This window comes from Xyrauchen texanus, chromosome 14 (assembly GCF_025860055.1).
Source record: "Xyrauchen texanus isolate HMW12.3.18 chromosome 14, RBS_HiC_50CHRs, whole genome shotgun sequence".
Taxonomy (NCBI): Eukaryota; Metazoa; Chordata; class Actinopteri; order Cypriniformes; family Catostomidae; genus Xyrauchen; species Xyrauchen texanus.
The window spans coordinates 15541120-15568237 of NC_068289.1; the positions used below are offsets into that span (position 1 = coordinate 15541120).

At 40.8% G+C, this 27118-nt stretch overlaps 1 protein-coding gene across 1 annotated transcript in view; it reads left to right on the top strand.

Moving 5' to 3' along the window:
* Window positions 1-27118, top strand: part of vwa8 (von Willebrand factor A domain containing 8) — a 163012-nt gene that overhangs the window by 106398 nt on the left and 29496 nt on the right. The window contains exons 36-38 of the mRNA XM_052143089.1: window positions 396-477; window positions 700-904; window positions 24441-24549. Coding sequence (XP_051999049.1) covers window positions 396-477; window positions 700-904; window positions 24441-24549 — 396 coding nt within the window. The remainder of the gene's footprint in view (window positions 1-395; window positions 478-699; window positions 905-24440; window positions 24550-27118) is intronic.

The following is a 27118-nucleotide window of genomic DNA, read 5'->3' on the forward strand; positions in this document are numbered from 1 at the left end:
GGAGGTTACGCCAGTGCGACTCCAGGTGTGGTAGTCAGCGTCTTTACTTGCTGAGCTACCCAGGCCCCCGGCACTGATACCTCTTGATTGAAAGAGCCTTGTGATGGCACAAGTGCTTGTCTGCTTGTGTCTTTCAGCATGCATGTTAAGTTGAGTGGAAGAAGAAATAGTTCCCATCCTGCACAAGTATTTGCTAATATAGCCTAATCCTTTTTATTTAACTTTGAAGCTTATGATTATTGTTCATGTTCATGTAACCAAATAATAATATCCCTATATTTTTAAGTGTGAGTTAAGTGTTACATTTTTTAATACTTTTGGGACCACTGTATGTGATATATGTGAAATCGTCAAACTCTTTAGTTATGATAATGGTGGTATGGATTCACCAACAGATATCACACCACCCATGACCGCTGCTTATCTGGAAGTGACTGACCTGAATTCTAAGAAACTCAAATACATTCCTGTCCCAAGGTACAGCATCAGACTCTTTCATAAAAAACTGCAGCTCTGCAGCTCCCTCTTCTGTTCAGTTGAATAGCTGATATGGTTTACTTTACCTAAGAGTGGTAGAGCTTTTAAAATATGTTGAACATTTCTGTTTCATGTGTCATAAATTTGATATGAATTTTGGTGTGAGGGATTTGAAAATGTTCCACTGGGTCTGAGCAGTGTCTATTGTACTGTTGTCTGCAGGAGCAGCTCCATGTCTCCCTACACTGTGTGGATCTCAAAGGTGTCAGACACAGATGTAGTGATGGCTCCTCTGGGCTCTGGTGGGGTGGTGACTGTGGACATGGGAGGTTATGTCAGGCTGTGGGAAACAGGACTTGACAACCTGCAGCGCTCTTTGATGGACTGGAGGAACATGATTGGAGCGGAGGATGGCAGGCCTTTACAGGTACTGTAGGTGCTTTGAGACCATGTTAAGAACATGTCTGGGTCATATTTCACCTCCAAATCATAATATATATATATATACCATTTTTAAAAAACATTTTTTTAAGAAAATGAAACTTATTTTAGGACAATTAAGATTTTTTTGCATTGTGACATTATTTGAAAGACGATGAAGAAAATGTCCCTTCTATTCTTACTACTATATATATATATATATATATATAGTTTGGAATAATTTTCAGATTTTGCTGTTTCGAAAGGAAATTAGTACTTTAATTCACCAAAGTGGCATTCAGCTGATCAAAAGTAAAGTCAGGACATTACTGATGTAAAAAACAGTACCATCACTATTTTAAAAAAGTAATTTTTTATCAAACCTAGACAGGCCCCATTTCCAGCAGCCATCACTCCAACACCATATCCTTGAGTAATCATGCTAAATTGCTAATTTGGTTCTAGAAAATCACTTGCCATTATATCAAACACAGATGAAAGCTATTTGGTTGATTAAATTAAGCTTAATATTGTCTTTGTGTTTGTTTTTTAGTTACCACAGTATGCAATAGACTGGCATGTCTTAAGTTCAATATTAGGTCAAAAATGGCAAAAAAGAAACAGCTTTCTTTAGAAACTCACCTGTCATTTAACCGATAGCTAGAATGCCAAGGATCTGCAAAGCTGTCATTGCTGCACATGGAGGATTTTTTTGATGAGAACTCTTTGAAGTTCAGAAAATGTATATTGTAATTGTAATTTTTCACATCATTAATGTGATGACTATACATTGTGATCAGTTGAATGCCACTTTGGTGAATAAAAGTAGACATTTCTTTACATAAGCACAAAATCTGTCCATTGATCCAAACTTTTGGCCACCTGTGCACATATATTTTTATGCATTATTAATTGAGTATTAGTAATAGAATTTTAAAATTGATTTATAATAAATCATTCTCTTATCCATAATGCAGAGTCAACTCTAAAAAGCCATTTATTGGTTGATTTCACCTAAAAGTGAAATGCTGTTGCTCTATGATCCTTCCAAACCATTGTTCTGCTTGTTTGAGCATCCTGACTGCCCGTCCCAGCAACATTGGCTCAAACAATGGCGTGAGTTTGGGGTGGGACTATCTGTTTGTACAACCAATGGAAATGGGCAGAATTTTCTCAAATCTGTTTGAAAGTCATGATTATTTTAGCAATTCCGCATAGTGATATTAGTGGTGCAGAAATGACAGACTTTAGCTTTAATGTGCTCTCAGTAATTTTTATCCCCATTAAAAAAGTTGAACTCGTAATGACATGAATTTTAATTTTGCAATATATGTAGAAAATCATGAGCACTCACATTAAAATGAAGACTTTAGTCATATCAGTAACCTTATAAAAGGTGTTTTATTCTACACGGAGAGGCTCCACACATGGGGGCTGCCATGTTAGAATCACATGACCAGCTGAATACTAATCTCTTAATCTCAGTAACCCTCCTGTTATTTGACACTTTCACTCACTGATTAAAGTAATCATGGCTGACTGTGAATACTGAATTTCTCAATGACATCTGAAACTGAAAACTGTTGATTTTAAATGATGCTCCATCCAAGCTGCTATGTGTCAGTGTAAGTCCAAGATGACACAAAGACAAAAGTTACTGAGTGCACCTTTAAGGATTTTTACATCATTGCAGTACAGTATTTGTTGTATCTTTGCTGGTGTAAATTAAAAAAATCATTGTATTACAGGATTTTTTTTGTGTAATGCATTATAATAGCACTATACTACAGTACTGTGGATCACCTTTAAGAATATTTGGCATTACATGAAAGCCCATTACAGTTATGAGAAATTGGGCGGATAATGTGTTTAATTGTAATTAAAATAGAGTCATAAGGCAAAACATTATTAAAGGCCCATATTAAAAGTTAATGTCCCAGCTTAAAAATGTAAAGTCCTATTCAGGTGAGATTAGTTTTCCAGACATAGGTCTGTTAAGTAATAGTTACTGTGTGTATCTGGAATGTTTACTGTCAATTTGCACAGGATGTCTGTAGAAATTGCTGAGATGGGCGTGTCTTCATCATTTCAACGTCGTGATGCCGAAACTGACTTCTCTGTCAAAAAAACAAAAGTTATTAAATATTATCGTTATAGGTCATTTAGGAGATGCATATGCTAGGATAGGCTAGCTACTGCAGAATAAATCTTACCTTAAGTTGCCGCAATCCTGCATTTTCTTGGTGTTTTCATATTGCATCTTCGGGCTCTGCACCTCCACACAATACCAGCACACTTCAGGTACAAGGTCAATAAAAATAAATAAATAAAATATCATCCAAGGGTGACTCCATACTAAAAAAATAGTGTGGAAAAACCAGGAAAACTCATTTCTCACTGGAGATTGGGCAATATTTAACCTTGCACCAGTTTTCACAGAATTAGTATAACCTGGGTTATTTTGACCAGGTGTTTTATAGAAGGTAAAAACACTGTAACCTTTACCAGCGTGGACGATCCGGAAAAAAAAATCGCATTTATTACCGATATGACAGATTCGCACAGTATTAACGGTGCACTCAGTAACTTTTGTCTTTGTGTCATCTTTGATTTAAACTGACATCTAGTGGCTTGGATGCAGCATCATTTAAAATCAATAATTTTCAGTTTCAGATGCCATTGTAGAAATTCAGTATTCACAGTCAACCATGATTACTTTAATCAATGGGTGAAAGTGTCCGATAACAAGATGGATACTGAGATGAAGCGAGTAATATTCAGCTGGTCATGTGACTCTAACATGGCAGCACCCATGTGCGGACCCTCTCCATGTAGAATAAAACAGCTTTTATAAGGTTACTGATATGACTGGAGTCTTCATTTTAATGTGAGTGGCCATTATTTCCTACATATATTGCAAAATTACAATTCATGTCTTTAGGAGTTAAACTTTGGAGTGCACCTTTAAAATTATTAGAATTTTTTAAAAGAAGCTCTAGTTATTATTACATTACCCCAAATCCCCTTATAAAATGAATACCATCAGAATACTGTTGGTTTTAATCCATGTATAGGTCAAAAAAGTGTCAAAACTGTTTTTAACATTGCTGTGTTGTTTGAGCATCTGGACCAACCCAACACTGCAGCACTGACTCAATTACCTTAAAGAAATGTGTTTTACATGCACATTACACTGTAATGTGTTGTATGATCTACTGAAACTAACAGTATCTTACTTGCAAACACATATTGGCCTATGGTAGTTTTAAACTTGCAGTTCTGTATCTTACCATGTGGTGGCAGGGTTACAACAGAAATGTGCTAGTATTTATTCAGGTATCAAGTATCTGCAGTAATTTTACCACTTACTCTCAGTGATCATACAATACTCTTGAGACAAAATGTCTTTGAAGTTTAAATTGACCGATTGCAGCAGTCTGTTCTGTCCACGTTTAGCTTTGAGATGTTTTTGCCTCTCAGAAGCTTGTTTGGTTATACTTGCTGCTATCGTTCAGCATTGTGAATAGGCGGCTCCTTCATGGCAGTGGTCCAGTGCTCCTCTCTGTGACTCACTGATAATCGCTGTAGTGATGTGAGCTGCTCAATGTATTCAGTCAAAGGACACAAGGACATACTGTGGTGAGAGCTAACCTATATCAGAGCTCTACTGTTCACAGGAGGAGAGTTCATATGAATACCCTCATTGCACAAAGGATGAGAGAAGATTCATTCAGTGCAAGAGATCTGTGCATTCTAACACACTTATGTTCCTTTGAAACATGAGAATCATGTACATACATGTACTACCTTTTTAGATTGATACGCATGTACTTATAATGTACATTTGATAAATGTTATTAATAGGTTTAGGTGAAATGACAAACACTGTTATCGTTATCACTATAGAGCTCACACATATCCTGTTCTCTGTATGAAAGAGGTAAACAAAGAGTCCCTTAACCAGGTCATTCCTCGCCTCACTGGTTCTCTTTGAGCACATCTAATAGGCTCATAACTCCAGTCTCCTTATTTTTACATCAAATATTTGCCCAAATGGCTGCGCTCTCAACTTTTCACTGGAGTTCTTTGTGTAGCATGTGTAAGTTTGTTCAGTTGAATATTACCCATTGGGTAGTTTGCTCAGTGTAGGCCCTACTGAAGAAGAGAGATAGCTTTAAAAAAACAACAAGAAAAGAAAAGCAGGACTAGAGCTGATACCATCTCAATACTAAAACTGAGATGAAGGTTTATCGTGGAGCTCAAGACTCTGCTATTATGCTCTTGGCCTGGGGTTCCTTAACGGTTACAGACTGATCAAAAACAGCCCTCCACCCACCATTCAAGAAATAATTCACCTAGATATAAAAAATTGTGTCTTCATTAACTCCAGAGGGTTAATTCTATGATATAGGAATTGATATTTTAAATGATATTTTTGAGCACAGCATAGATATATAATGATAATTCTCCCATCCCAAACTCATATACATTTCTTCTGTGGATCACAAAGATAATTTAATGGATATATGATGTCTGTTTGTCAATATAAAATGAAAGTCAATGGGGTCAACACTTTCAAGCTCCAAAAAGGACATAAATGTAATCCAGATGGCTGAAGAGGATTAATCCATGTCTTCTGACGGCAATCTTATCGGTTTTGAGTGAGAACAGACCAGTAATTTGAAGCTTAGCGTGATTTGAATCATGATCATGATTTGAAGCTCAAATACATTTAAAGGGGAAAAGGTGTTACATTTTGGTATCTAACCCAACATGGATTGTGCCAGTTTAGAAGACATGGATGATAAATTAATTATAATTTTTGGGTGAACTATTCCTTTAAAGACCTTTTAAAGAAAACGACTCGGTTACTAACGTAACCTCGGTTCCCTGGGAGGAGGGAACGACTATTGCGTAAGTAGCTTACGCTATGGGAAAACTCAGTTTCTCGAGAAATATTGAAGTCTTTATGTAAAACGCATTGCAGCTGCACAGCAGACAGTGATGAGCGAGGCAGCTCGGTCATTGGCTGTGCTGCGGCAACTGCTCGAACCAGTGACGGGCGACTTAGAACGCGCGACCAATGGGGGCGCGTCCCGCATTCGCGGCTCAGAGCCTGCTGAAATTAGCATATGAGGGCTATATAATGAACGTCCCGTCATGCCAGTTCTTTTAGGTTCAATCGACTGAACCGAACTGACCAAGCACAGACACGGCAGCTTACGCAATAGTCGTTCCCTCCTCTCAGGGAACCGAGGTTACGTTAGTAACCGAAGTCGTTCCCTATCGAGAGGTCTCTCCTATTGTGTAAGTAGCTTACGCTATGGGAACACCATGTAAAACGCCGTGCGTGCTGACTTCAGCTCTGTAAAGCCAGAGGCAGGTGCCTGAGCCTTAAAGCAAAGTGATATTCCACGAGCCGGCCAGCGGCGAAGCTATATAGTGGGGTATGACAGGGCCCTTGCCTTCAAGGTGGGGCTCCTTGTACAAACACAAGCACATATCTCATGTACTGAGCTTTTGTGTACTGGTACGCATAATAAACCCTCTAAGTCGGTCAGAGACGGACCTTATAAGGGAGGAGATGATGCCCAGCATATACATACTCCAGTTCATTCCACAGTCAGACTGATAGAATGTTGGAATGCAGTGAGGGGACCTGTAGGTTATAAAACCTGATAAATGTCGAAGGCAAGGCCCAGCCTGCCGCCGCACAAATATCTTCAATGGGTATCCCACTCGACCATGCCCACGAGGAGGCCATGCTCCTCGTAGAGTGAGCTCTGACCCTTGGCTCCATAAGCTAGCGCTATAGCATCCACTATCCAGCGCGATATTCGTTGCTTTGAGACAGCGAGACCCTTAGTTCGGCCGCCAAAGCATACGAATAATTGTTCCGTCTGTCTGAACAGGGCAGAACGTTCCAAATATACTCTGAGCGCCCTGACCGGGCAGAGTAAATTTGCATCACCTTCGTCTGCTGAGGACGATAGCGCTACCAGAGATATCACCTGTGCTCTGAAGGGTGTAGAGAGCACCTTAGGAATATACCCGTGCTTTGGCCTAAGGACAACTCTGCAGTCGTTAGGTCCAAATTCCAGGCAAGCAGCGCTTGATGATAGCGCGTGCAGGTCGCCCACTCTTTTAACTGAAGCGAGTGCCAGCAAGAGCGTGGTTTTGAGCGAGAGCTGCTTGAGGTGCACGGTTCGGAGAGGTTCGAACGGGGCACCTTTGAGTCGCCCAGGACCGTGGCCAGGTCCCAGATCGGCACCGAAGGTGGGCGAGGAGGGTTCATCCTCCTAGGCCTCTTAGGAAACGAACGATCAGATCGTTTTTCCTAATGAATGTCCTTTATCAGGATTGTGTGACGCCGCTATGGCAGCCACATAGACTTTGAGCGTGGAGGGTGTGCGGCCCGCCTCCAGCAGCTCCTGCAAAAGGCGAGTACACTTGGTATCTCGCACGTTTTGGGGTTCAAGCTCTTGGTATCACACCAGTCACTGAACACTTTCCACTTTTGGGCATACAAGCGCCTCAGTAATGGTTCTCAGAACTCCACTGGGGAGGTTCTCGGGAACCCGTTGAGGGGCCATGCATGGAGGGCCCACAGATCGGGGCGGGGATGAAGAATCATCCCGCTGGCCTGTCCGAGGAGGTCTTGCCTCAGCGGAATCGGCCATGGGGCAGATTGCATCATCTGTACCAGCTCTGGAAACCACGTCTGGTTTTTCCAGAGTGGGGCTACAAGGAGCACTGCACATTTCACCTCCCTGATCCGACTGATGACCTGAGGCAGCATCGCGATCGGGGGAAAAGCATACAAGAGGCGGCTTGGCCAAACTTGGGCGAGCGCGTCCGTGCTTTCTGAGAAGAAGAGAGGGCAGTGCGCGTTTTCCTTGGAGGCGAAGAGGTCGACCTCTGCCTCGCCAAAGGTTCGCCATAACCACTGAACCGTCAGAGGGTGGAGAGACCATTCTCCTGGGAGAACTTTGTCTCTGGATAGCATGTCCGCTCCTTGGTTCAGGACGCCTGGCACGTGCGCTGCCCTTAGCGAGCGCAGGTGGTGTTGTGACCATAGGATGAGCTCCTGGCCATAGAGTGCAGGGAGCTCGACCTGAGTCCACCTTGGCGATTAATATACTGAAACTACCGTCATGTTGCCCGCTCGGACCAGGACGTGTTCGCTTTGCAGGTACGGAAGCAGGGCTCTGAGAGCCAAGGGGACCGCTTTCATTTCCAGACAGTTTATGTGTAGGCGCTTTTCCGGGTTTGACCAAAAGCCGGAAACAGGCCTGCCCTCGTAAAGGGCCCCCCATCCTATTTTGGAGGCATCTGTCGTGATCATTTTTCTCCGCGTATTCACGCCCAGACTCACGCCGGTTTGATACCAGTTTATGGCTTTCCAGGGCGTCAGGGCTTTTATACAGCCGTGATTCGCTCTGATCAAAAAGTGGCCCGAGCGCCACGCGTGAGTGGGGACACGGCTCTTGAGCCAGCGCTGGAGAGGACGCATGTGCAACAATCTTAGCTGGAGTACAGCTGATGCCGAGGCCATGAGACCGAGCATTCTCTGAAATCGTTTGACGGGGGCGTGCACGCCCGTTCTGAACGATGTTGCAAGGCGTCGAATAGAGAGCGCGCGCTCTGATGAGAGGCGTGCTGTCATCTGCACTGAGTCTAGCACTATTCCCAGAAAAGAAATATTCTGGCTGGGGGATAACACGCTCTTTGCAAAATTTATTCTCAGACCCAGGCATTGTAAATGGCTGATAGTCCAAGATCGGTGTGTCATTAACTGAACCTCTGATTGTGCTATGATTAGCCAATCGTCAAGGTAATTCAGTATCCGCACTCCCCGCTGTCTCAGGGGGGAAAGTGCCGCGTCCATACATTTCGTGAATGTACGGGGGCCAATGATAGGTCGAATGGTAGTACTGTGTACTGGTATGACTGTCCCTCGAAATTGAATCTCAGAAAGGGCCTGTGGTGAGGCGCTATCGGGATGTGAAAGTAAGCGTCTTTCAAATCCACTGATAGAAACCAATCCCGGGCGAATTTGCGCGAGGATATGTTTGGTTGTTAACATTCTGAACGAGCGAATCATTAACGCTTTGTTCAGATGTCTGAGATCCAGGATGGGGCTGAAGGCCACCGTCCTTTTTGGGACGAGAAAATAGCGGCTGTAAAAACCACGCCAGCTCAAAGAGGGAGGAACAGTTTCTATAGCCCTTCTCTATCAGTTTGAGCACCTCGGTGCGTAGAACATGTGACACATCTTTCCTCACTTTCGTCTCGACCACTGCTGAAAAGCGGGGTGGTCTGCGAGCGAATTGAAGTGAGTATCCGTGTTTTATTATGTTCAAAACCCATTTCGGCATGTCAGGGATTTTTTCCCAGGCTTCTGCTCGCACAGATATGGGCTGAATGCCTGCTGGGTGCGTGTCGCAGTGACGTATGGGCCCCGCCGGCAAATCGCTTTGTGCTAACACAGAATCTACGGCTCTCAGAGGCGCAGGTGGACGCTGAGCAGCCGTATAGAGTGCCAAGTGCTGTGGTGCGTGTGAGAGTACAGGCACATGCGCTATTTCCGAAATGCTCACAGCATGAGTCGAAGAGGTGCTTGAAACTGTATGAACAGTGTTTTGAAGTGGGGGTGCATTCATCATTATGGGCACGCGCGCCACATTCATAAAGCTTTCCGCATTTAGCGGGGAGTTTCTTAGCTCGCGCATTGCATCTGTGATGTTTGCGGCATAGCTGTTTGAAACTGTGTGGGTAGCTGTGTGTAGGGGTGCGTGCAATACGGCAGGCACACACGCTACACTTATAGCACTTCCCATTTTTACTGGGGAAGTGTTTATAACTGTGGGAACAGTGCTTGTGTGTAGTGGTGCATACATGACAATAGGCACACGATCTACATCTTTGAGACATCCAGCCTGAGCTGGGGAGGTGTTTGGCACTGTTTGGACAGTATTGATATGTGGGAATGCGCACTTTAGTGTGGACATGTGAACCCTTAGTGAAACAGGCAGAAAATGACTCTTTTGGTGATTTCTGTGTGTCGCTGTGAAAACGCCGTGAAAACGCCGTTTGATTGCAGGTGAGCGAGTTTTATGACTGGCCCATTGACTGCTGTATAGACATTTCCAGCCGCCTGTAAGGGGACTGGGTAATTTTTTAAATGTTTGCGAGGGAGCGGTCCGGCATTTGCGAGACGCGTACTCCCTCTCTTTCTTCCTGCTGCTAGGAAGACTTACAAGGCTCTGTGTTCAGGGTGATTCTGGGTCGAGGGCCTCGTTGCTCCTGCGGCTTTCTTCGGCCAGCGGAACGCGAGCGGCGTCGAGCGTCCTTTTCAGGTCTGCTCTTCGGCTGGGAGACGGGCGGCTCTGCCCTGGTTCGCTGCTGGGGCGGTTTTTGAGATGAGCTGGAGCGCTTAGGCAGGAAGTGATGCATAGCTTGCGAATCCTTCCGCGCCTCAGTGAAGCGCTCCGTGAAATCTCTCACCGTAGGTCCGAACAGGCCGCTCGGAGTGACAGGTGCGGCAAGGAAGGGTGCCTTATCCGCGTCCTTCATCTCCGTTAGCGTTAGCCACAGATGGCGCTCAAGGACGATCAAATTAGCCATGGCCCGGCCAATGGATTGGGCGGTGGCCTTTGTGGCTCGCAGAGCTACGTCCGTAGCACTGCGCAGGTCCTTAAAGCGTCGGGTTCAGGTCCAGACTCGTCCATAGAGCGGAGAAGTTTGGCCTGAAACACTTGTAGAACCGCCATCGAATGCAGCGCTGACGCAGCTTGACCGGCGGCGGCGTATGCGTGACCGGTGAGAGCTGATGTGGTTCTGCACGGCTTTGATGGGTGAGAAGCTCTGGCCTTCCATCCAGCGGTGGAGGGTGGGCATAGATGGTTGGCCACAGTCTCCTCTAGGGGCGGAGTTGCCTCGTAGCCTCTTTCTCTCACGCCGTCCACTGAGGAGAGCAAAGAAGAGAAAGAAGGCTTTAGGCGAGCCGAGTGCGGGGCTTTCCACAACTTTGTGAGCTCGCCGTGCACCTCAGGGAAGAAAGGAGAGGGTCTCTGTCGGGGGGCCTGCCGGCGCCCCTGCAGGAACCACTCATCCAGCCGGCTGCGGGCGGGTTCTTCCGGAGAAGACCAGTCGAGCCCGAGGTCTTCCACGGCCTTAGACAGGATACGGACGATCTCCGAGGCTGGTGCCCGGCTCAGTGTCCGCTGATGCCGATGGCGCTGGGTCGAACGAGCCCGGCCAGTCGCCGGATGCAGCGTCAAGAGAGAGGCTGTCATTCTTTCCGTCGTCGTCCCCTGATGTGCCGAACGAGGCGAGACCCACCACTTTGTTGGAGGGGTGCAGGTCCACTCGCGAAATGGACCGGGCGGCGGGAGACATCTGGTAGTGGTGATGCCCGCGGGGACTGAGCCGGCGTGACATCACCGGAGTCGGGTGCTCTGGCAGCCTCTGTGAGCGGCGCTTTTCTTGCGCTGCTCGAACAGAGGTGGCAGCACGGGCAGCCAGCTCGCTGGCGGTGAACGGCAAAGCGAGTCGCACTCGGCGAGGCCCAGGAGTCGCATTCAGGGCATCCGCCCTGAATGAGTGCAGCTTCTGCGTGGTCCAGACCCAGGCAGCGTGTGCAGATGGTGTGCCGATCTCCGTCGGAAAGAGGGCCTCTGCACGAGGCGCAGGCTGAAGGCATTTGAAACAACGCCTGGAAAATAAGTCTTTTACTCTTAAAAGCGTTGCAGGGGCGAACGCTTGTTCAGTAAAGGATATGCGATGCGCGCCGGATGGCGTAGCAGAAGGCTTCGAAGGCGGCTGAAGATGACGGCGTCCTCTCAGCAGTCCCGCTGTAAGCTTGTCCACGGCGGCGAAAGACTCCAAAAATCCGGAGGATCCAGCGAAGAGAAGGTCTTCGCTGAAGGAGATTAAATCTAAAAGAACTGGCATGACGGGACGTTCATTATATAGCCCTCATATGCTAATTTCAGCAAGCTCTGAGCGCGCGAATGCAGGACGCGCCCCATTGATCGCGCGTTCTAAGTCGCCCGTCACTGGTTCGAAGCAGTTGCCGCAGCACAGCCAATGACCGAGCTGCCTCGGCTCATCACTGTCTGCTGTGCAGCTGTAATGCGTTTTACATAAAGACTTCAATATTTCTCGAGAAACGGAGTTTTCCCATAGCGTAAGCTACTTACGCAATAGGAGAGACCTCTCGATAGGGAACTCAATTTGTTGTTGTTTTTTTTGTGGTTATTTAGTATTATAAAATAAATAGCCTATTTTTTTATTTTAAAAATCATGTTCTTTTAATACCGCCTCAACTTTTTTTTTGTTTACCTCTGACACCCTCATGTCATTTTGACACTGTATTATTTCCCTTTCTGTGAAACACAGAATTATATGTTTGGCATGATGTCCGAGCTTCTGTTTTCCATATAATAAAAGTGAATGGTGATACTATAAAAAATAAGCACTATAAAAGTATAAAGCATTATACTCCAAGTCTCCTGATACCATAAAATAGCTATCTATGGGTGAGAAACAAATCGAAATGTAAGTCGTTATTTATTGATAATCTTCATTTGAGCTCACACATCTTATTTGCACTAGTGTTCAATTAAAAAAATGGTGCATTTGGACATGTTACGCCAGGTTTGACATAATTTACACCACATGCCATTGATTCTCGTATTATGACATGTTCAAAAATATGACCTCTACTAAGATTTGAGAAAAGAGATGTTCTGAAATTCTGCATATCTAATTTTATATTTCATGAAAGACAGACAGAATGATGACAGAATTGTATTTTTTGGGTGAATTTTCCTTTCTGTCTACTCACCACACACACACAAACAAATACACTTTCTCCACATCTTCACCTCTTCCCCCGCTCCACACCCACTCAGCCCCACAGTGCTGGCAGGCCATGTTGAAGCAGCTGTATTCTGGCTCTGTGGGTAAATGCATAGTGGGATCCAGTGTGGGTTTAGTCAAGCAGGACATCCTGGATTAGAAGAGCAACACTGACCTTCACACACATATGCTAATGCCTGATTTTGTTTGCTGTTGCACTCAGTGGCGTAGATTCCGGGAGGGTAACCCCCCAATAATCAAAACAAGAAAGCCCCCACCCCCCACACACACACACACACATTATTTATACCATGATCAATGGAATCATGTAAATGTAACTTGCACATGAAAGTTTTCACCCTGTGGACTGGAAAACCAGAGTATTATGGAATGAATTACCTCTACCTACTAGTAGACTCTTAGGGGGAAATTCACTAAGAAGGAATTGCATCCTGCGCTGGTTATTTGCACATGTTGTTTAGCCCCCAAGATTGCAGGTGGTTAGTAAATAAGATCTTGCATTGAAATACCACATGCAAAAGTGGCACAACTGTTAAATTGAGACATTGGGAACACTGGGCATTATCAAAAAATATTTGTGCCCCCTGATAGTGTCATTTCTGATAGTACTTTAATTTGGCTGAATGAAGGTCATTCTGTCAAAAAGACCTCATCTGCAAGACAATATCCTGATGTTGAGTTATTGTCGTGAGAGGGTTTCACACTGAGAACCCAGCTACAAATAAATGAAACTTCAGTCAATCAGTGCACTCATTGTGTAATGGGAAACATCTCCCAAACTTTTTGAAAGAGTCTATTAAGACTTTCATACTGAGCTGTCACTCATCCTACCCCAATGTCTGAGAAAAGTACATCACTACTTTCCATAATTAGATGCTCTGAAATAGAGCCAACTTCTGTTTTTTCCACTATTAGCTCAGAGATCTAGAATTTTGTTTTTGTCCCTGAACAATGTGTTAAATCCATGGACTATATACAGCATACACACACACATAAATATATCAAATTCAAAAAAAGTACTTTATTGGTTTAATTGCTTTACAAACAATATTGCCATTGTATCAATACACAAAGAAAAAGTAACTGAAAAAATAAAGCTCCAGTAATGGTTATAAAAAATAACATACAATAAACATCAACAAAACATTAAAGGTAAAGTGTGTAATTTTTGTTGATGTTAAAATTATTTCTTAACTCTTAGTTGAGTATGCTGAGATCTAAAAAGTAAAAGTAAGCCATATAAGTTGATTTTCCCAAAAAGTGTAAACATTGGATCTGTATTATAATCTAATTCCTCTGTTTGTTTGAGCTTCCCAACCAGCCCAACACAGCAACCTTGATGCAACCAATGCCATGAGTTTTTGGCGGAACTGTGTGTTTCCTACTAATGGAAGACAGGGGGAGTGTTTGAGAAACCTTTTTTAAAACAGTCATTGTATAAACAGAAATTATAAACCTCAACTTTGATAAATATTACAATTACTCTATTCTATACTCTATATAATACTGCATATCTATTCTTCTCCAGTAGCACTTGCATTTGATGGAATTCGTTTTGAAAGGTTTTCAAAGTACAGTGGCAAGAACAATTATCTAAACCCTTTTTAAATCCCTGCATTTATGTATATATTTGTCTTAAAATCTGGTTTGACCTTCATCTAATTTACAATAATAAAGAAACACAATCCATTTTAACTAATAAGACACAAATTATTTTAGTGTTCTTGTACATAATGAATACATCATTCAAACATTCACAGTGTAGGTTGTAAAAATGATGTGAACCCCTAGTTGAAACCCTCAACTAATTTGCTAATTTGAGTCAGGAGTTGGCAAACCTGGCATCCAATAAATGAAGCGAGATTGGAAGTATGGGTTAGAGCTACTTTGACTTCTAAAAAGCTCTCAAACATTTTTTGAGCATACTATTCACAAGAACCATCTGCTGACACAATGAAGGAAGTCACTGCTTCAACAAAAATATTGCTTCATGCCTGAATACCATGACACACTACAACTCTACTGAGAAAATGTTTTGTGGACTGATGAAACTATGGTTGAATTGTTTGGGAAGAACTTGCTCACAAGTATTGCGTAAAAAGGGCACCACATACCAACATGAGGACAGTGGAGGGAGCATCTTGGTCAGAGGGAAAAATTAATTCCCAAGTTTATCAAGATATCCTTCAGTATAATGTCTGGGTAGCTGTGCGCCAGCTGAAGCTCAGTAGAAGTTGGGTGATGCAGCAGTACAATGACCATAACCATGAAGTAAATCTAAAAAAAAAAAAAAATAGAAAATACACTTTTTGGGGTGGCCCTGTCAGAGCCCAGACCTCAACCCAATAGAGATGCTGTGGAATGACCTCAAGAGAGCTGTTCACACAAGAATGTGATGAGCTGAAGCAGTTCTGATTGGAAGGATTGCCCAAAATTCCTTCTGAACTTTGTGCAGGTCTTATCTGCTGTTAATGGAATGCTTGTTTGAGGTTACTGCTCAAAAGAAGGATCGTTCAGTTATTAAATTCATGGGTTCACTTACTTTTTCCACATCACTGTGAATGTTTAATGTGATGTGATCAATAAAGACATGAAAGATTATAATTGTTTGTGTGTTGTTAGTGTAAGCACATTGTGTCACATTGTGACTGATGAATATGAGATCACATTTTATGGCCAAGTTTCAATGGGTTTGCACATTTTTTCTCGTTCGTACTTTTGAAATTTAGCGCAGTAAATGAGGAAATCTGCATATAGTGGTTTTTACTGCACTAATGCACATGGAGACCTTTCATTTATTGATATGAACATTTTATTTGGCATGCTATGTATGAGGTTCTGTCCACTAGATTGGATATACAGTGCATCCGGAAAGTATTCACAGCGCTTCACTTTTTCCACATTTTGTTATGTTACAGCCTTATTCCAAAATGAATTAAATTCATTATTTTCCTCAAAATTCTACAAACAATACCCCATAATGACAACATGAAAGAAGTTTGTATGTAATCTTTGCAAATTTATTAAAAAGTAAAAACGAAAAAATTCACATGTACATAAGTATTCACAGCCTTTGCCATGACACTCAAAATTGAGCTCAGGTGCATCCTGTCTCCACTGATCATCCTTGAGATGTTTCTACAACTTGATTGGAGTCCACCTGTGGTAAATTCAGTTGATTGGACATTATTTGGAAAAGCACACACCTGTCTATATAAGGTCACACAGTTAACAGTGCATGTCAGAGCACAAACCAAGCCAAGGAATTGTCTGTAGACCTCCGAGACAGGATTGTGTCGAGGCACAGATAAGGGGAAGGGTACAGAAAATATTCGGCAGCATTAAAGGTCCCAATGAAGCACTGTGAATACTTTCCGGATGCACTGTACATAATTCTGACCCCTCATGACCATCTGCATGCCACGGTTGCAGCATGACATGTGCACCTGGCAGCATTGGGACAGTACAGTCGCGTGGAATGCCTAACCCTTATGTCAGCTCACCTCACTCATATTCCCTACTCCATACATGTCCACCAGTATGTATATATTTATACAGTGATCCGTGTCAGATGTGTTTGAGAGCGTCAGTAGTGATGCAGGATAAAGATATGAGGTGTGTCAAATGGGAAATGAGTGGATGCTTTGACTCACCCCTTACAGATTCTTTCACAGACACACATCACTAAGAAAAGATACACTCATGATGAGAAAAAGACCCACTGCAACTTTAAAAAGTATGATCTAATGCTGTCTGAAACCTGAGACAGATCCTGGTCTTTAAAGACTATTTATTTATATAGCTCATGGGACTACTTAAGAGTCATTCCCAATGACAAAGCGACCTCGGGTCATTTATTTTCAATTCGAGTTGCCGATTTCTGGTGTCATGAGTGACAGCAGCCATTAGAATGAGCAGTGAAGCAATGCAGCAATTACCAGTGGGAATGCTGAAAAGCTCCATTTATTCAAACTAAGCTGCAAAAATAGGTCATTTAGGAATCGTCAATGTTTTAACATCACAGCAATCACATTAACATAAGACCGCCCACGTTCACATATCAACACCTATTCAGTATTTCGCAACTTCAGCAACCCTGATAAACAATGTGAAATAAGTCCAGTAGTTTTCTTGTACTCGATGTGGTTTTCTGCTGTTGTAGCCCATCTGCCTCAGGTTATATGAATGTATACACTATATATATATATATATATATATATATATATATATATATATATATATATATATATATATAAAGTGTTCAATGTTAACTACCCACATCCAGAACTCTTGATCTAAGTTCACCATATAAGGAGTGTGGTATATGCATGCATGTTTGTGTGAGGTGTGACAAATATTGCAGCTAGTCATGTGATCAGGTTTCACCTCATGATGACGCAGGTGTCTCTGTGTCATTGCTGTTGCATAGCTCATCTCTGTGACACAGACAGTGTCATCACCTGTCAATCCCCTGATCTGACCAGGCAGAATCTGACCTGGAATACCAGTCTTTTAAGTAGCCTGAGGAATTTACGCACCTCAGTAAATGGCATAGTTTTCTTTGCAATAACTGCTTGAATTTACAAGAGGATTTTAGTGCTGCTCAATCTCTGATATTTAATGGGAAAATGATCTTCTAGGGACTTCTTCCTCTCCAGGGGCCATAGTCACAAAAATCTTAAGAAATAAATAAGTAAATAAATAATGATAATAAGTTTAAAGAATATTTGTAAGTGCAAGTCATGAAGAACATTCATAAGAACATTCTTAAGAAAGACAACACACCGCTCAATGCCAGCGTCGAGCACCTATTTGACCTCCACGTGGAAAGCGTTGCAGTTAATGTTACAGAATGGTGATTTTATTAGTTTGAAAAGAACAAAAAGAAAATAAACCCCCACTGTTGTGATATATATACTCTTACTGTGATATAAAATTACTTTATAGTGATATGAGGTTTTGTTCATTCTGCCCACCCCTGGTTTCACCCCAGGTTGTTGTTGTTGTTTTTGTTGTTGTGAAACTGTAGGATGTGTAAAGCAGCATTGTCAACCAATAAGTCCATGTATAAACTTGGCACTGATGTAATTAAGGGGTTTGCAGGTTTGGTTGGCCTCCTTTGGTCAGCAGCTGGTACAGTGTGTCTCGCTGCATTGTCTTACTTTCTGTGTGGACTGGTAAACCTCAGCAACCAGGTCGGGACATTATAATTTTAGGGAAACAACCTCAAAACTCAGGCATTCCTCTCACTTCCAGCCCGGGCTCCTGCTCTGCCCACTGGGCTGCTAGATTGGGCAGCGTGGCACTGTCCCAATAAGATGTCAAACACTTCTGTCTGGAGACGAACACATCAAAACTTTTAAGGACATTGGCCATGTCCAAAACTGAAGGCAGATGCCTTGTTGCCCAAACAGCATTGACTTGTACCTGGAAGGAAACTGGTTTCAGACCAGCTTCCTAGGCACCATAACTGGGCCTAGGACAATTTCAAGTGAGCTTAGAGATAACCAAGAAAATACTTTTAATGACTACAATCCTTAGGTCTTGGTAGAGATTGAATGATGTGTTAAATATAGTGATAATCGATATATATAATTACATTAACTAATTGGCCAATTTTTAGCTGTTTTGAGATTATCTGTTACAGTGTCCATTTAGCTGATTAAATGAAGTGTCTGGTTCAAACTTGTCAATGGCCTTGTCAATGAAAAATGTCTGTTTTAATTTTGTGTAGATCTCATTTGCAGTCATTAAATGTAGTATGCATATATCAGCATATACAATATACATCACCCTGCATTGTAGATATAGTATACTGTAAGTATACTGGAGTAGTATAGTTTAAATAGTGTCATATAATGCAAACATTGGATTTGTAACACAGCTTTTCAGATTTTGGAAGCAGTTATTGAAATCACACAAAGCCAAAGAAAAATGTTAAATTGTCACACATGTCCATATTATTGATTATATTGTAATTTCTTGCAATTACAACATCAAAACTCTTATGAAGGAACTTCCCTGGAGGATTAGAAGGCAGTAGTATCATGTCCTATATCAGATGATCAGAGCAGTAAGAGTGATCATGTGTCAGATTTGCACAATCATGATGTCAGCTTGAAACAATCTCACACATTTATTGATGAAGTGTAATCTAATAAACCAGACAGCTTCAGGCGCTTGGAATCATTCCATCCACTTGAGATCACTTCCTTTTCAGTTTATGCCATGGGTTGTGATTTTTATTGGTCATGTGATCTTCAAAATTATCCTAGTGACTGCAGGATTCTGGTGGGATCTTAAAGGGATAGTTCACCCAAAAATTAAAATTACCTCATCATTTACCATTCCAGATGTGTACGACTTTCTTTCTTCTGCAGAAAACAAACATAGATTTTTAGAAGAATATCTGTGTTCTGTAGGTCTATATAATGCAAGTGAATGGTGACCTTACCTTTAAAGCTCCAAAAAGCACATAAAAGCAGCATATATGTACTCCATAAGACTCCAGTGTTTAAATACCTGTTTTCTGAAGTGATATGATAGGTTTGGGTGAGAAACAGATAAATATTTAAGTCCTTTTTTTCCATAAATCTCCACTTTTAATTTCACATTCTGAAAGTGAAAGTGGAGATTTGTAATAAAATAAGGATTTAAATATTGATCTGTTTCTCACCCAAAGTGATTGCATTTCTTTAGAAGACATATATTTAACCACCAGAGTCATATGGATTACTTTTATGCTGCCTTTGTGCTTTTTGGAGCTTCAAAGTTCCGGTCACCATTCACTTGCGTTGTAAGGACCAACAGAGCTGAGATATTCTTCTAAAAATATTAATTTGTGGTCTTCAGAAGAAAGAAATTCATACACATCTAGGATGGCATGAGGGTGAGTAATTGATGAGAGAATGTTCATTTTTAGGTGAACTATCCATTTATGGGAGGGAAATGGACTATGAAAGTACAATTGCAGGTCTATTGCTTAATTTTACTTAAACATGCGTGAGTATAGGTGCTAGCTGTAATGTATCTTTAAATTAAACTAGATAAAGGGCTTAATTTAGAGGCATGCTCCACTTCTTTAGTTAGCAATGATGACCCAATTGTTTTGGAGTGTTCCATAATTTGATGCTCATCTGCACACTGTGGCCCCAAAAAATATCTGGACACTTAAGCAACACTCAAACGATATTATGTATGTCATTAGATGACAAAATATAATCCATTCCATCTATTTTAAAGAAAGATAGCACAAGTATAGTGTAGCATTGTGTACATATGTAAATATGTTCTTTTATCATAAGATTTCCCCATTCAAGTAGATAGAAGCTGCCCTGGCATGACCGGAAAAAGCCTCCCGAGAGTGTTACAAACATGGCCGACAGTGGACAGACTTGCTAGACTTTGGTAGTAAAGTAGTAAACTTTGGTAGACTTTTCTGCATACCATTTCATAAAATAACAGCACATTTAAAGGCCTTCTGTGTTTGTGTTTGTTTTCATTAAAAATGTTGACGGTTTGAGTTTGAATTAATAAGCATTTAAACATTCCGTCAATTTAAGTCTATTGGATATTTTGATATTTGATCATCTGCAATGCAAAATCCGTAACTCAGATCGTTTAGAAAAGACATAGCACACTATTTCAGAACAGTCTGAAGATCTGTACCAAGTTTGGTGTATGTAGCTTGCAAGCTCTAGGAAATGTTTTGGTGTAGGGATTTTGAAAAAAGTGGATGAAAAAGTCTTTGTAGGTAATAGGACGTAGGGATCATCACTTTTGAATGTTATGTTTTCTGCTTTGTGTTATGTTCAACATCTGGGTTCAATATAGTTTGTACTATATTTGTATAGTTTTTCTCAGAGCATGCTCATAACAGCGAGGCCAGCTGCGGTACGATTGACACATTTACATGCTTGATGGAACGATCTACAATCTCATTATCTACAGTAAGTCTGTTAGTTTGATTTCGTAAAAACTGGACTGGTATGATTGCGTTTACATGACATTTTAAAAAGACTAATTATTGCTTTAGTCTGACTGAAATCAGACTTTTAAAGTGCATGTAAACACATTCATTAGCTGGGTTTCCATCCACATATTTGTATGTGCATTTTGGGATATCATATAAACTGCTAGTTGGAAACACCAAGATGTGACACACGCATTCTCCCAGAACTGTGTTACAATCCCAGACATGAGACGAAGTTCTTTACGCTGTTTTTTGTGTGCTCTAAACCGCAATATTTTATTAATAAAAGAGTGGCTAAATAGTGGCTAAAATTTCTCAGGAATTTACTACTTTGTTCTTTTGAACACATGCGGCTTTATTCACATATTGCTTTTGCAAGATTATGTTTTTTCGCATGAGTTAAATTCACAACCTGGATAGAAACTTAGCTATTGTTCTCCAGACTGCTTCAGTGATATCTGTGGAGTCATGTGATTTTGCATATGTGAGTTGGAGGCTGATGAAGCTGTCTCATATTTATGCTGTTAAATCCTGGCAAATCTGATGCCACGTTGCACACACGCAAATCTGATGCCACGTTGCACACACACAAATCTCCTTATCATAAACACAACTGTCACTGATCTTCCATACAGATGGGAAACAACTGTTCTTTTTCCCACCATACTGTCCCTGCACCACCCCTCCCTCAAACTAAACACAGGAAATGCAACCGTTTGACCGAGTTTGTAGTGTACATGTCCTAAACCATTTGTTATGTGGCAGTTTTTTGTCACCAGTCCTAAGACCCATTCTGCTGGTATGGCATTTCTGTGCATGTCCTTGCCAAACGTTGTTAATCTCTGAGACAAGTTCATCCTGAGCATCTGTAAGCCCTCTCTCTCTAATACACATATGTATACACATTACACATACACAAACTTAGACACATTGTCACATGCTATCCGTCGTTAAATGTGAAAGTGCATGACCCCATATCAGGTGTGTGTAGTGGTCAAATGGGTTTTGCAGATAATCTTTCACTCACAGAGTTGCTCCACTGTTTCTTAACATCCTGTACAAAAACAGTAATCACACTCATGAACACTGACTCAGACACATGGTGTCGACACCAGACTCTGAGTTAGAATAGCAATCTGTTTGGAATTATGATTTTCTTTGAATATTTAGCTTGAAGGATTGTTTTAATTTTTTATTACATTTTTTTTAACTAATCCTTCATTGAGATTATCTTTCTGGATTATTTAGATGGGAAGGCTAATAGACATATATTTAAAGTTGAGGATTATATAGTTTACACACAAATGAAAATTCTGTCATCATTTACTCACCCTCCTGTCATTATAAACCTGTATGACCTTCTGTCCTCTGTGAAGTTTAAAAGGAGATATTTAGCAGAAGGTTTATACTGCTCTTTTACATACAATGGACCCATGGCTCTCTTTGTTTAAACAAATATTGCAATATTCTATTACATCATCAACCCCACTGCCAAGGGATCTGTGAATATTTTTGCTTTATTTGTTTTTGCTTTAAAAATGATGTAAAACAAATGTTGCACCTGTGTTCTTATCGAATTTGTGTTTGTATTAGGTTTTGTTAATGCAGTTAATGCTGCTTAAAGTAAATGAAACGGAACTCAATTTTAGGTTTAAGGTGAACGTGTTTTTGTATTATTTAATCTTTGTTTCTTAAATACAAAAATGTGCAGTGTATACAGTATATAAAGTGAACATGCAGAGTTGCGTTAACATTGAATGTCAAGCACGAACTGCTCTTTGGAAATAAAGCGAACTAAACTCCCCTGAGATGTCTAAGATCATTTGCAGCATTCTCATAGACAAGATGACTAAAAAAAGAAAAGAAAGTGATAACTCTCCATGCATGTGTTCCATGAGATAGCCTCCGCCATTAATCTCTGAACAAATAGTGAATCAGACACGTGCATCAACGGCTTTTATTTCATCTGTTCTTCAGAATATAATAAAATATTTTTTTGGAGCCATGTCATTGTGTCTAGCAGCATTTCTTGTCATGTGCCACTCCGAGCTTCTTACAGGTCACCTACTACAGTGGTGGGTGGATGAGCAAATTTACCCGCAACTGCGTATGAAACACCTGCATTTGCTGGATGGTGGGTGCTAATTTCATGCCCTAGGCTACTATTTAATATATTTGGTGACTTCCCAGCTCCATGATTTTGTAATTTCTTGATATTGTCAATCATTGTTGAGTCGTGGTGGTGGTGTAGTGTGCTAAAGCATAGAAGGCTAAAGCATAGAACTGGTAAGCAGAAGGTTGCCAGTTCAAATCTGCACAGCCACCACCATTGTGTCCTGGGGGATTGTCCCTATAATAAGTGCACTGTAAGTTGCTTTGGATAAAAGCATCTGCCAAATGCATAAATGTAATTGTCTATCGTCAATTACATTTAGCATCGCGTTTGGCAGCGGGATATTTGTCAGATATCATTGATATCTGATTGCATTGTCATGTCACCCAGCCCAAAATATAGACTACTTTTATTGTCCTTTTTTGTCCCTTTTGGAGCTTGACAGCTCCTGGTGGTCACTATATACTTTCATTGTATGAAAAAGAGTTGTTTGAAAATTCTGTTCCACTGAAAAAAGAAGTCACATTGGTTTGGAAAGACATTAGGGTGAATGACAGAATTAAAATTTTTGCAGTTAAGGTTATTTCCCTCTTGACCATTGAAGCGGTCTGTTTACTTTAAGAGTTACTTTCTATATGACTCAACAAAAGTTTTTTTTCTTTTAGTGTTCCTTTTTAGTTTAGAAGTGAAAGGGAAGTGTCAAAAACTCACTAACATCATGTTCAGTGACCTTATGCGAACTTGCCTGGTCAAAGTGTGCATGATCGTTACATAATGGGGATTGCCCTTTATCTTAAAAGTGAAAATTCTGTCATGATTCACTCACCCAAACCTATACGACTTTATTTCTTCAGTGAACGCAAAAGGAGATGTTAGGCAGAATGCCAAAACCTTTTTCCATAGAATGAATATTAATGGTGACTAAAGGTGACATTCTCCCTCTCATCTCCTCCTAAATGATGACAGAATTTTTTATTTTTGGGTGAACTATCCCTTTAATAAGATTGAAAAGAGTGATCTGGATATGTCTGGCTCTCACAGTCCAACATTAAAAGAGCCCAACTGTGCTGATGTCTATTCCAAAGACACAATCGCTCTTCAAAGTCCTACTCTGAAAACGATATGAAGCATTCATAGGTTCTAGCAGCTCTGTTCAAACTGCAGGGGCTGTGCAGAGTGTATGGAGTGTATGGAGGTCATGAGAAAGCCAAAACCTTCTGCGTGTGTGCATGGGTATTAAAGAGAGGCCCAGTGCCTTATTATATTAATGGACTGTGTGAAGAAAGATCAGAGAAGAGCAAGAGAATGCCACTACATAGATAAATAGGCCTGTTTTAGACCACCACTCCACATCAGGACTGTATGATATCACTATCACTAGTGTAATAAAAGCACCTTTTTTGTTGTTGTATGAACTGTATTCTGCTGCAGATGGTGTTTGCTCTGTAGAGTATCTGCAGCTCTAGATAGAGCCGGGATGTATACCACTAATTTGACAAGATGATTTCTGAATTCAGGTCAAATATGTAGACAGAGATAAGGTGTAGTAAGTATCCGTTGTGTTTGTTTCAGATCACCATTCAGAGAGACAGTGGGCTAGACGTTAGCTCCCCAAAACATGGCAAGATTGACCTCAGAAACGCTCCTCATGTAGGGGGGAACCAGTGGGCTGGGGGCACAGGTACGTGACACGCTGTTGAATCATGGCACAATCAACTCTATCAAAGTTATAAGGTGACAAGAGCTTGTCTAAGTCATACCTCACCACACAATCTAAAGAAATAATTTTTACAAGCAATTACATTTTTTTCAGTTTCATTCAGCCAACATAGTTGGGTTAGGTCAAATCCATTTAATATAGTAGTTTTAAATCAAAGGTTTGCCAATTTAATAATGTTTAATTTCATTCATTTTCTTATGTTGGTCCAACTTAATTTATTTTATTAATCATTAGGATATGCCAGGTGAGCAAGTGTAAGGACAGCGAAACCATTGCACTGTCAATTTGATAACAGCTGCTAAGCAGCACTAGATTCAAACCTCACTTGAAAGTGTAAGTCCATCCTCAACATAAGCACAGGCGCCAATCTTCACTACAGTGGTAACCCCCAAATATCCAGCATAACAGACTCTTTTAAAATACAAAAATAACAGAACATTAACCTCCTGAGACCCGAGCATGACTGCTGTGGGCATTTTCCATTTGATTTGTTGCCCCTAAAAAACATTTTAAAAAGTTTTAGACCAAATAGATTTCCAAAATATGTATGTCCTCATATGTGGACAGCAGGACTAAGTAGTGAAATGTTATATAATGCCAAGCTATAGAAATTCAGATTTTTTTAATCAAATTGTTTATTATGTTTTCAGTAGTGTTGGTTATTCTTGTATTTGAGACATTACAGACATTACATCAGAAATTAGCATAATTAATTTGTATTCAAAATAATGGCCAACATCATCCAATCAATGCCAACCATGTTAAAATAAAATTGTACATTATAAATTCAAAATCTGCTATGTACTGATTACCGTTGTCCCATGTCTTCCAAACATCATCTGCAGTCTGAAACTGAACTTTAAATACGAAGTTTGGATTGCCCTAGCTATAGGATGCTCGCTTTTTCCCTATTTAGTAAATGCCTTAACCTCCAGTGTCCTGTCTGTCTGCACTGGTCTCAGAACAGTTTGCACCTTATTTTCATCCTAACTCATCCTATTTTTTAACTTTCATCCTATACAGCCTCTGAAAGCAACATTTTCCAGATTTTGGATTTATCCATTGATTCTCGGTGTGATAATGCACATTGAATTGGATATTTTAAAAGAAACTGAGCGTACAGTCCACAAATGTGGTCATTCTGTTTAACAGCATGCCATTTTGCAATAAATCGCTCAAATTTAAAAAGTGGCACATTGGATGATAAATGATAGAGACTCTTATCATTTAACTCAAACAGGTTTCAATGTAAAAACTTAATAAGGTTTCTTACCAGATGTAGTTTTGTTGGTGTTTCTTCCAAAGACAAACTCAGCTATGATCAACACCATGTTGTTTGGTCACATGACTCCTTACTTCAAAAGTTTAACGCTTTACTGACAGCACTTAGTATACTGAACTCAAATCACTTGGTTTAAATTAAATTAAATGATTCTTTGCTTGTAGCTAAGCCAAAATACAATGTCCCCGCATGTGGACTTGTGGTCGCACAAGGTTAAACATTAACAAATCTCCTCCTATTCTCCTCTTGTTAAAATGTAAATAACACTTAATTTCAATATTTGTTTACCCCATCCAGTCCCATGCAAAGCATGCTAGGAAGTGGAAATCCCCTGCCCAGTTTCATCAATGCTACAAAAAGTTTTCGTGTAGTCCCTACTGAAATGGATTAAGTAAACTTCAGTTTTACAAATTTAATTGGATATAACACAATGAAATTACGTTTTGTTGTTTTAGTTCATTTTAATTAAGTAAACTGAACAACCTGTAAATATTTATTTTTATTTTATTAAAAATATTTTGTTAAGTGTATAGAAGCATTACAATTTTACTATATTTATGTCAATAAAGCACATTTCTCTGCCAGTTGTCATTAACATAAAGCCAAAAAAACATGAAAATAATTTTATTTAAATTGTAAAGTATTTATGCATCATATATAGTATTTGTTGTACTGTGACATGTTTTTATGAGATTCACCCATATATCCAGTCCTCTTCAGTGACACTTTTTTTTTCTCCTATCACGTGGCTGACTGTGCATGACACCGTGGAGACTCACAGCATGTGGAGACTCATGCTACTCTCTGCGATCCACGCACAACTTACCACACGCCCCATTGAGAGCAAGAACCCCTAATCACGACCCTGAGGAGGTTACCCCATGTGATTCTACCCTCCCTAGTAACCGGACCAATTTGGTTGCTTAGGAGACCTGGCTGGAGTCACTCAGCACACCCTGGATTTGAACTTGCGTCTCTAGAGGTGGTAGTCAGCGTCAATACTCGCTGAGTTACCCAGGCCCCCTCTTCAGTCACTTCTTAACTAAACCACAACCATAAACAAAGGCATTTCCTATAAATAAACTTTTTCTGCATTGTCACTTCTGCACTCCTTTAACTACTTGTGAAATTTTCCATTGCAATACTGCAAATGTTGATGACTCTTGTATAGTACATTTTTAAGTCACTTCAGATAAAAGCTTTTGCTAAATTATTAAATGTAAATGAAAATTAATCTCTAACAAAACA